Below are 12,500 nucleotides of genomic sequence, written 5' to 3' on the forward strand. Positions count from 1 at the left end.
CGAATCCGCAACAATATATATATATATATATATATATATACATACATACATACATACATATATATATATATATATATATATATATATATATATATATATATATATATATATATATATATATATATATATATATATATAGATAGACATATATATATATATATATATATATATACATATATATATATATATATACATATATATATATACATATACATATATATATATATATATATATATATATATATACGAAGCCTGGTGTTGGCTTAGTGGTTAGGGTGGTGGCTTGGGATCCCAGGGTCCTGAGTTCAAGCCCCGTTGGCTGCTGAATTAACACCAGGGTGTTGACTCAGCCTGTCATCCTTCCGAGGTCGGTGAAATGAGTACCAGTGTACTGGTCCCGGTGTATGCCCCGGTTAGAATAGGTGTACCATATCCCTGTGTGTCGTAAGAGGCGACCAGGGTTGGCGTCAGGAAGGGCATCCGGCCATAAAACATTGCCTCAAGAAAAAGCCCAACCCCTGCACAGCAGGGAAAAATGGCTGTAATATACATATACATATACATATACATATACATATACATATACATATACATATACATATACATACAAGCCGGTAGGCGACGAGGGATTCACTAGGATCGAAGCGCTGGATACGATGCTTTTCATTCTGACCGATCCACCGATGAAGATTCATTGCCAAGACGTATTGGTTCACATACAATTGTTCCTCTGCCTGGCAAGATTTTTCCTTTTGAGTATTTTGCCAACTGGCACTCCTCATAAAAAAATGACAGTAAATCGACACCCTATTTTTGAAGGACTACCATTTGAAAAATAATCGGTTTGCTGGTTTGTGCTGTGGAGCCTCGCGTCGCAGACACACACACACACACACACACACACACACACACACACACACACACACACACACACACACACACACACACACACACACACACACACACACACACACCCCGATAAACTTCTCTCAATGCTCTTGTTTGACCACACCTCCTGAGCCACACAATATTTTTCATAAGCCACGCCCACTTTCCTACGCCACTCCCACTTTAAATAATAAATAATTGGAGGTGGTGTGTGGGTCGTGGATTCGTTTTCAGTAAATAAATAAATAATTGAAGGTGGTGTGTGGGTCGTGGAATCATTTTCGGTAAATAAATAAATCAACATATTATTAGAAATCCACAAAGACAGAAATGCCGGTGATTCCATTTATTTTGGATCCTTTTGACTTTGGTCAATAACGTTTGGATCGAGGAGAGATCGAAGGTGGAACGACGGTGTAGTTCCTTACAAACACTGTATACACACCTTAAATGACGGTAAATAGACACCCGATTTTTGAAGGACTCCCATTTGAAAAATAAACCTCAATCAAAAATCGGCTCGAGTAAAATTTTCTAAATATCTCGAAGTGTTTAATTCCGAAGTCTCGTTCCTCTACATTCAAAATTGAAGGACAAGTATTGAAAATACTGAACGCAGTTTTTCGGCCGCTGCACAGCAACGGTTGGTTGCAAGGCAACGAAATTCAAACGCGCACATTCCCAATATATATTCCACCTTTTGGCAAAGTTTCATCAAAATTGGTTTGCTGGTTCGTGCTGTGGAGTCTCGCGTTGCAGACACACACACACACACACACACACACACACACACACACACACACACACACACACACACACACACACACACACACACACAGCCGGAAAACCCGACAATAAGGGATATCTCATATATTGCGAATCCAATATATATATATATATATATATATATATATATATATATATATACATATATATATATATATATATATATATATATATATATACATATACATCCGATAGGCTACAATTGAATGTTATCAATGAAAATAAAGCATACCGCCTTCTATTAGCTGTATGTCAATGGAAACTCCAAGAACCTCTCCCAATTTCTTTCCCAACAATGGCAACAGAAAGAAAATGTCAGAGATGTCAGGTCGGTAGAACACAGAGCTGTGAGCTGGCTGGCTGGCTATGAAATCCAGTTGATCAACCGTAGCCTGTCCTGTTCCCAACGCAAATATTTTCACGCCATCTGAGTGCAGAGCAGCTGCCTGGGTCAGTGGGTCAGCTTGGAATTTACTTCCAGCCAAAACAATGGCCACCTGTACAACAAACACAGCATAAGCTTCTGATCTGCATCTGGAACATGACCAAGAAACCATCATTCTCTTAAACAGTTAAATCACTAACACTATAATCCTAGCATGTATGGTGATGAATCTATATATCTTTTTCACACAGGCAAAATCAATGTCACAAGAAAACCTTTCAAATCTTAATCAAATTGAAGTGAAGACATGAAATAATGCCCTTTGGCTAATCAACCGTCTTATGTCGGGTGTCCCCTTCGGCAGGGAGAGGGGAGGAGCTTGGCTTGCACCTCCTTGCCTTCTCTGTTGGAAGGTGATTCCTGAAGAGCAAGTTGTTTCTGTTTGAAACCTTTTCTTTGACTTTTTAACAATTCCATACCCTGGGCCAATTGCCGCAAAATGTGCTCGACCACATTTTTGTGACGCGCGCTAGGTCAACGTCACAAGTAAAAACAAAATTGCAATTCTTAATAATATTCATGTTAAAGCTAGAGAGTTCATAGAACACTATAACCCACACAGTGTTCAAAGTACAGAATATACAGTACTGTACTTCAATTTTAATAAAATAATGATTTTAACGATCCTTTGAAAAAAATGCAGAAGTTTAGTGTTTTTGAAGTCGTCCAGAAGCAATCCTGAATGCTACACTTATACACCACCCCATTGGGCATTTATTTAAATTGAAGTGGTGTAAAAATGGAGGTTCTTGGAAGTATTATGACAGGCAATGTGTATACTAGTGTTCAAGTATATAATTAAATTTAAATAAAATAAAAATTGTAAACGTCGAATAAATAAATTAATTCCAGGTTTTCCCGCCATTTTTTACACAATTAGATCACCTTATCAAACACGTCACATTCGTTATTCATGCCTGTTGTTTATGTCCTTTATAAAGTCCTTAAAAACGGTAAGTTTTCTATTTAGAATAATTTTCAATTTTGTTTGACTGTCAGAAAGGCAGACAGAGTAAGAATATTATCTCACTCCTCTCTGTGCATGTGCAATCGGGGTGAATTCAAAGCCAAATTACTGTTAAAACAAAAGATTTGTCTTCCTATATTCATGTCCCCATTCGTGTCCAACAAAATAATATTCTATTCAAATAAATTGTTCGTCCATCATAAACTGCTAAGACAGAGAGACAGACGGACAGACGGACAGACATGAACAAATTGCTTAACCCTGCTTTTCTCTCCGCGTGCGCGTGGTAAGGAATAGCAGTGCTCTGGCCAATCGGCAGCGAGATGGGTGGAGTTTGGCTTATGCATCTGGAGTTCCGTGTCACAAACCAATGGCATTTAATTATCTATATTCTGGATACAGAATGGAAATTGATACACAGTACAATGGTTCCACAGTCTCCATGGAACTACACTGGGTGTAGGTAGTCATCACACAATTCTATATGACCTCAAACAAGGAAATGAGGCTATTTGACCGGCAGTCATTGCCATGTTGTACTCCCACATTAATTTTTGTTACAGCTCTAAACATCAATCTTATTCATGTTTTGCTGAAGCCTAAATAACCCGATCTTGATCAGGTGACCAAACTTTTTGTAAATAACACCAATCAAGGTGTGGGTTTAAATCTTATCCAACACACAAATATTAAGGACTAGCAGGGTTACCCGGTGTTGCCTGGGTGAGGAGGGAGGGTGTACTGAGAAGTGAGAGAAGTAGGAGAGCCGGCAGAGCTGAGAATGGAGCAGGTGGATCAGGGGCAGGAGAACCGATGGGGTGGGGTGGGGGTGGGAGGTGGGAGTAAACTGTGTCGGGAGCAGGAAAGCGAGAACACCAGTGGGTAAAGGGGTCTTAAGGAACACCAGTGGGTAAAGGGGTCTTAAGGGTGTTGGGGTCTGAAGGGTTTTGGGGTCTCAACTGTCTTTGAGGTCTTGAGGGTCTTCCTCGTTCACTTAAAATGTAAAATTTTCCCTCTTAAACAGTCAATTGTGGTCGTATTTTGTCATGATATATTTTAGTCGAGTGTTCAGGAGAACCCAAACCTAAATTTTTTTTAATTTTTTTGTCAGAAAGCCATTGAAGGTTTTGTATTTCCGTTAAATTGATGGTATTGGTAGACAAGGGATTTTTTTATCAATTGATAAATCAGTTCTGTTACTCCAGCAGGGACACAGCACATACACTGCACAGGCACCTCGGACACCACACACAAAATTGGCGACAAATGCTTTGTCCCACAATCACAGGTTGACCAGGTATCCTGTGTGTTATGCGATCGTCTGATTTAGCACATTCCCAGGACGCCATTTGTCTGAGCGAGTAGCTCGGCAGAGATTGTGCAACAGTTAAAGCGATGGTTGCTTCTTCCGCTTAATCGTGGGGGACACGGCACGGCACAGCACAACACGACACAGCAACACGGACACAGCATGGCATCCTCTCTCAATCATAGCGGATGACATTACTGTACCATACAACCACCAGAAAGATGGATCGACTATCGGCACATTTGTGAAAAATCGAAAATTATTCGCCCGTTGCGTTAAATCGCACCGCGATGTAACCCATAATTACAATACAAATATGGCAGTCGACTTCCAAGTCTAGTGTCACGGCAAAGTGTGCAGAAGAAGAAGAATATTTAGACTTTTAATCACAAAATTACCGACTTTATAAATAGGAAAAAAGACACAAGGGATACTTGAGCATCGAGGTGGTCTAAGCGTTTGGGTTCCCCTCTAAGCGATGTCAGAGGATGTGAAAAATGATAACAAATCTTTCTGTAAAAACTGTTGGATGGATGGAAGCCATGAGGGAGGCTGAAAGCATGAGCATTGTAAAGTTCCATTTCTTAAAGCAAATTGATCCTTTACAGAGTTATACACCGCCATTTTTAAACCATACATCTTCAAGGGACGGGCATGGCATGGCAATTGCAAATAGTACCGTACTGTCCACCACTTACAGCAGCAGATAGCTTTGACTTACCACAGCACGAAAGAGGTGAAAATATTATTTATTTAGTTCGGTTTTAATTGTGCGTGGAGTCAGGTCAGCTGTGCAGTGAGCCAATGTGTGAAAGACACAGCTCGACTAACTAGGTGTGTTGGTCTTTGGCAGTGTTATATGTCACATGATATCTATTAACCAATGAGATTGCATGTAAATGAAAAAGCCAGAAAAGTGATCTTTTAAGGCTCAGGTGGAAGATGAAAATACCCTCAGCATAATCCCGGGATTGGACTTGGGCTGTGTGCCAAATTTGATGGTTGTCGGTCTCGCAGTCCTTCCAAAAAACAGAGACTGACAGACTGACAGACAGACAGACAGACAGACAGATATCTGATGAATCTTATTTATTAGATTTTGATTCCACATGTATAAAACTGGTCTCAGAATTATCATGTTACTTTTTGATTGTTTATATTGAAAACCAGGCTGTCTCAATAATATAATTCAAAGAGGAGGTAATTTGCCTGCCACATCTGACATTACCTGCAGGTGACATGAGACTATATTTCGTGGTTCTCTTTTCAAACCCTCAACACAAGTTAAGGTGGGCAACATTTAGGCCCACATGAAAAAAAGCTTAGTTCACCAAAAGTTTCAAAAATAAAATATAATTTCAACATCCAAAAATATTGCCGTACCTGGATTGCACCTTCATTAGCACGACCTCCTGATGTTTCCACAAACTGCTCTCGTCTCAACAATGCAAGACCTTCATGAAGGTTTGAAGGCCCACCCAAAGGCTGGATGTGCTTTAAGGCAACCTGCATGTCATTTGCAGTTTCATAGGTGTTGAGGTAAAATTCAGATCGAGGTTGATGTCCGTACTGCACCAGCCCCACACGAACAATGCTTGGGTGAATATTCATTACCCCCAGAAGCACCTCAACCACCCTCTTCATCTGTTGGAATTCAGCTTGGCCTCCATTTCCCGAACCATCAAGCAGAAACACCACATCTGCCTCTGTGCAGGACACAATGCATGATGCAAGTACCAAGAGTCAACAGCGAATTGTTTTGAACACCGAAAATTTTACAATAAGCGATTGTGATCTTTCGGACATATATATATATATATATATATATATATATATATATATATATATATATATATATATATTATAACGTATATGAATATATATGTAAATTTATACATATATATGCATATACAGACATATATATTGTTACGGTTCTCGGAACCGTATGCATACAAAGATACAGATGTCCCGAAGTTAGTTCTGCCATTAAAGGTCCCATGACACTCAAAAGTACTGAAATTGCATATATATATATATATATATATATATATATATATATATATATATATATATATATATATATATATATATATATATATATATATATGTCCTATAGGAGTTTTTCATCGTGATTTCTGATCTGACAATGTTTTTTCACAATACTCGTTCTGTAAAATGTAAAATTTAAAAAACAAACCTCTTTGCCCCTAAAACAAGCCCCTAAAAATTCTGCCGAAATCTACTGAACGACGCATAACCCACATGACGTCATCTCCAGAACAACAAAGGCTGCACGTAAATTACTCGGGTTGGTGATCTACGTGATTGTATTGGCTTCCTGTGTGTTTCTACATTCGATTGGTCGACTCAAACGCTTCATTCATTTCTGCTTTAAAAAAATCAAACATTTGGTTTTGAATAATGGATGACATGGACTTTGATTTGTCTGGTATCGACAGTGAGTGTGAGAGAAATGAAGGATTTTGGTCTGAATCAGATGGAGAATTGTCGGATAACGTAGTCGTGGGAGGTGAAGTTCAGGCAGCTGGAAATGGAATATGGCCTTACCAGTTCGAGCCCGAAGCAGGACAAGCAGAGGAAAATGGCGATGAAATTCCCGGCGTTCATGATTATCGGGAGGACATCGAAGGAAGACTTGGCAATAACAACTGGTTAGACTAAATCCTATTCGTAATTCAATAATGTAAATTCGACTTGCATACTGCTCGATATCAGAAATATTTTAGTGAGGTGACGTGACCAGCGCAGCGGACATGTTGCTCCACGGCAAATGAATCGCAAGCAAGGCCAGCGCATGTCATCGGCCGTATCTCTCCGTGCATAAAACGAAGCAATCTCGCTGTCCGGATACGATGAAAACTTGTGTGCAGAACACACCTTGTGATACAATTGTCCAGAGTCGTCCGATAAATCTGACGTCTGTTGCATTTTTATTTATTTTATTCCTACTGTCGTCATGTAGCGCCAGTAGAAAACAATGAAGAAAAGACAATATTAAAAGAAACCTACAGCACGTCAGATTTATCGGACTCGTCAGACGGACGGCGGATTTATCCGACTAGTCTCGACTCTAGAGTTGACAAGTAACTTGTATTAGCATGCACACAATGTATAGGTCAATGCGTAAGAGTCCCGAGGCTATGAGGCCGTGTAATAGGACAGATAAATTTGCCTTTCATAGTTGTGCCAACATATTTTTCCCTGTTTATTTATGACAGCATTTTGGCTAAATGTTAATGAGTAGCAAGCCAATGGAAGCAGTACCATCACTTTAGAATAAACCCATGTATGTCGAGTGCAGCCATACCTGGCTTGCATGTATGTGGAATCGTACCGATCCCAGCAGGCTGGTTTCAACGAACAATTCAATAAGCTGCAACATGTGGGTGCAGGTTTTTCACATTGTTCGATTTTAAAATTATCTCCTTGTGCCGTGAAATGATGCAATATTAATCTTTAGTATTTTACTTGTATGTCCCTGTAAGTTTCTTTTTTAATGGAAAGGTTCAACAGTCACATTTAATATTTTGTGGACATGGTATAGCCCTTTATTGTGCATACATGTATTGGAGCTGTACACGACTACGACAAGGTAGTAAAGGGATAAATAATTGCCTCGTGATTGTTGTGCATACACGGCTCAGAAGCAGAATTTCTTGTCTCTGTGTGTGAGGAAACCCGCGAAACAATCACAGGAATTAAGACGATCAGTGAGATAGCAAACACATGTACACAATGCATTTGTACGTACTTTATGCGGCGCGCGACGTCTAATCAATCCACTCTGAGCGAGTCGTATTCTGGAGATGATGTCAACGGTCTCGTGACGTGCGGTTCCCTGAACTCAACTTTTTTGAGGGGCGGGGCATAGCAAGTTGTGAAAAGCACGAGAAATGTTCGAAATGTTGGTCTAATCATCCCATTGTTGATTTTAAAAAAGAAACATGGGTGATTTCTTCACTCGGAAGGTCAAGTTAACATATAAATAACCAGAAACTTTTGAGTGTCGTGGGACCTTTAAGTGTATGCGCAGATAGAACCCCTCCTTGTGTGTAGTGGGAAAGCACAAGGGGGTGCATTGCGATGGCTTTTAGTTAGGTTTATAAATCATTTCTCCCCTTTTATTTTGAACCACAGTACCCTCCTCTTGCTTTCCGAGGCAAAATCGTTGTGCAGTACCTTCTCGCTTTCCGAGGCAAAATCTTTGTGCAGTACCTTTTTGGCAAGTCCGGACCAACGTGGCATGGGTGGGCTTCCGAGCACGGCTGAAACCCCACCCAGAAAGGGCGGACCACATGGAAGCCCTGGCCAACCAGGGTGGACAGTGACATCTGCTTCATCAAGGCCACGCCCCAACCTTGGGGATGTATAAATTACGACACCATTCTCAGTTGGGGTTCTTCTTTTCGGGGGTCATCCGTTCAGAGAGGGTGACCTGGAAAGTGAGTCGTCTTGAGAGAGTGTGGGCGAGTCAGAGAGTTCGTTGAGAGTGAGAGAGTGATGGACCCAGGGACTCAGCCTCATCGCGGGAGACACCCAATGATCCTGGGTGCCTTGGATCCCACATCGCGGAGCCAAGAAAGGTTCGCACACTGTTTGTGACTGGTCTACCCTACAACATCAAGCGTCGGGAACTCCACCTGCTCTTTCACACGTTCAAGCCCCGTTCACACCTTGGACTCCGCGCTCTCCACCCGGGCTCCTCCGCGCACACACGAACTCCACACGTGCGGCTGTGGGTCGAGCTGCACACCCATTGTCAGGTGCCGCACCATGGAGCATCCCTTTCCCTGAAACTAAGGTACCAAAATAACTGCGACCTCAGCTCACTCCCTCCCTGGCTACAAAAGTCCTTGCCATTCATCTGGGTTTATTTAGTCTGAGTGTGCATCTGAGTGTGTAGCGCCGTCTGAAAAGTAATACTGCAAAAGTGCTTTGATCATTGTAAATCTTGCGTGTATTCTCATGATAAGTCTGCTCTGTGTCCTTCTTTTGTAAGTTGATTGTGGAAATGTTCCCAGTTCGTTTTTGTCTTTTCCTTTATTGTTCCAGCATGGTTCGGGTCTGAGTTTAATCCGGGTCTTTATCCCCGATAATCTGTTCATTCCAGCCGGTACGTTCTAGGCAGTTCCGCTCGGCTGCATCCGATCCGGAGTTGGTGGTTGGTACTCTACCGTAGTTGGTAGAGTGATCCGGTTCGGGCAAGGCATACCGAGGGTGTGGTTCCCCAGTAGTCGAAACCGCGTGGTTAATTAGGTAAATTGATTCTAGCCAAAAAGACCATATGCTACGCGGTTGAGGTATTGGCGTCCACGGTCGGTTCAGCGACCCGCCACGTTACGGAATTATCCGTGAGCGACGGCCTACAATTCCGGGAGTCTGGTGGGAGACGACATAACTTCCCCCACCTAGTGGTTGTTCTCGCCACCGGATATCCGGCCTGCAACAGTTTGGTGTTAGGAGTGGGATCTCGAACCCCTCCGCCTCCATAGAGAAATTTACGGGAATCGGACCAGGGATGTACTTGGCAACACCCCCCCCCCCTTTCCCTCCGAAATTAAAAGCAGCAGTAAAATTGTATTTAATTCTCGATACGAACCATGGCTGACCAAGATGAGCTGGTACAGGTGGGTTCTGAGATTATGTTAAAAGAATCCGTGGCTCAGGACAACACCTGTGAGGGAGATCTTTCCCTGCAGCCAAACCCAGAGGTAGCATTTGGGGCAACTGCGACAGCGACAATGCTTCTGCACCCCTGCATCAAATTTCCTCCAAAGAGAACTTGGCGATCCCTGTCGGATCCGCGCCCGATCATGGCGGATCGGCTTCACAAAAGCCATTTGACATGAGCCAGTTGGTGGAGATACCGACACAAATGAAAGGCGATTTACAAAATCAAGTGGATGCGGATACGCAAGCACAGAGGAGTGATATGCAAGCAATGAAGGTGGAAATGCAAAACATGGGAATACACTTACGAACACAAATGAAGGCGGGTCAGGAGGAAATAAAGGCGGAGCTGGCAAAGGTGAAGGGTGAAATGCAAAGCATGAATCAGAAAATGGCGAATGAGATCAGTACTGTACGTGGGGAAATGACCGAGTTGAGGGGGAGTGTGGAGGCTGTTCGGACCGCGATGACGACGGGCAAGGTCGAGGTGACGAGTGACGCCACGATAGTCACGAGTGAAACCTGTAAACTCGGACAGGTAGAGACGAAGAGCCAGGAATTGGGCATCATTAAAGAGGTGAACTAATTGCACAAAATAAAAGAGGAGCAGACACAAATAGAAATGGTAAGGGATATTGAGGTTGAGCGTGTGAAATGTTTTGACTCCCAGTGCGAGGGTCAGATTAACCTCCCGCAGGAACAAGGGAAGACGGTATGCTCCCTCGAGGTAGGCCGCGATGAGGTGAGTCCGGTAAGGCTGCACGAGGTAGAGCGGTTGTATGGTGCGGAAGAGCACATGCCGCGCTTTGGGGGGATAGAAGACCCGGGTTCTCGTGGGCTAACACAAGCCCCCAGCGTGATTGTGTCAGAGCGTGAGTGAGTACAAATGACATGGCATGTGTGAGTGCATGTGAGAAAATGGGACACGGACCGACCCAGACGGGAGTCGTGGGTCGTATAACGGACGGAGTTATTTCGGAAACCGCACCGGCTCTCCGGGACGCCGCGTGCGAGATCCGTTCCGTGTTTTGCGAACCGCCCTAGTGCACACGCTTGCATGAAGGGGAGCCGGCGTTAAAACGATCCGCGTCTGGTACAAGACGAGAGCACGGATGGCTAGAATGGAGGCGAATTGGATCGAGTAAATTTGGAAAGCAAGAGTCCCCCATGTGAGCACGTGCACGGGGCCGACGTGCTGCATGCCACGAGTAGTATTCGCGCGACGCACCGAAGGAGTCCCGATGACACCTCCGGGCCCGTGGGCATGGCAAGCCGTGCGGAGCGATCTCTGTGCGAGTGATGTCATCGGCAGGGATCGCGTAGCATGAAGGCCAGGTGAGTAGCACAACGTGGATCACATGGGGGATGGCCCGAAAGCGAGTGTGTGGTGCAATTAACGGGGTGACGTTACGCTCGTATGTATCGGCAAAATGGAGGCGACGAGAGAGTTGTAAACCGCCTCCCTGTGGTGACACAAGGCTGGCAGAGCCTTGGCACGAATAGACGATCCCCGACCAGGATGGAGTGAACATCCTCGTCGGGGGCAAAGGAGCATTAGTTAGGGGAAGGGTTGAGCGTTAGATAGACTGGCCTCGTGGGGGCATGAGCAGTCCTGCATGGGGCCTGGTAACACGAGTTAGGGGGAATTTAGTTTAGAATTTAGAATGGATTGGAGACATGGAACGTGTAGTGGGGATGTAGATTAGCTACGTATAATTAAATGGCACATGCATAAAGTAAAGGATGACGGGGAGCACGAATTAGTTAGGGGAACGTAGCGAGAAGAGTGTCAGTGTTGTTGTGAATTGAAAAAAAAAAAGAGAGAGAAAAATATAGGATGAGTGAACGTGGGTCAGTGGGCCCGAGTGTGAATGTGGAATGCATGGTGCGAACGAATGATTGGGGGGAGGAGTGAATCGCACCCAAGGGAACCCAGGGTTAGTGTAATAACAGTTTGCGGGTTAGTTAAATTAACCAATAGCTTAATATATATATATATATATATATATATATATATATATATATATATATATATATATATATATATATATATATATATATATATATATATATATATATATATATATATATATATATATATATATATATATATTGGTACGAATTTGGAAATTCGATTGCACACAACATTCAGGTTCCTTTAGTCAGCTATGTTGATAAGTGCTTGTTCCCCAGATAGCTCACCTTCCATTGTTTAAATGTTCAGAAATCGATTAGATGTGCTGCAGATCGATTTAATAGTTAGGGAACGAACAATGGAGACACCCCTCCCCCTATTCTGCGAAGAGCAGGAAGAATCCTACCGTCCCGTGACTCATGATGTCAACAACTCCCTCCCACCCATGGCTGAGCGGGGGGGGGGGGGGAATACGAGGGCATGAGTCACGAGTCACGCC

General features: G+C 43.0%; 1 protein-coding gene across 3 annotated transcripts in view; it reads right to left on the reverse strand.

The window, feature by feature from the left end:
• The window catches only part of LOC147028297 (collagen alpha-3(VI) chain-like), a 115,241-nt gene that overhangs the window by 66,608 nt on the left and 36,133 nt on the right, over positions 1 to 12,500 (reverse strand). For all 3 annotated transcript variants that reach the window (XM_085878575.1, XM_085878574.1, XM_085878576.1), the window contains 2 exons: positions 5,779 to 6,101; positions 1,907 to 2,171 (listed from right to left, as the gene is read on the reverse strand). In XM_085878575.1, the coding sequence (XP_085734701.1) occupies positions 1,907 to 2,171; positions 5,779 to 6,101 (588 nt within the window). The remainder of the gene's footprint in view (positions 1 to 1,906; positions 2,172 to 5,778; positions 6,102 to 12,500) is intronic.

The sequence above is a fragment of the Eptatretus burgeri genome, chromosome 4 (assembly GCF_056783735.1).
Source record: "Eptatretus burgeri isolate ZD-2024b chromosome 4, Ebu_testis_v1, whole genome shotgun sequence".
Classification (NCBI taxonomy): Eukaryota; Metazoa; Chordata; class Myxini; order Myxiniformes; family Myxinidae; genus Eptatretus; species Eptatretus burgeri.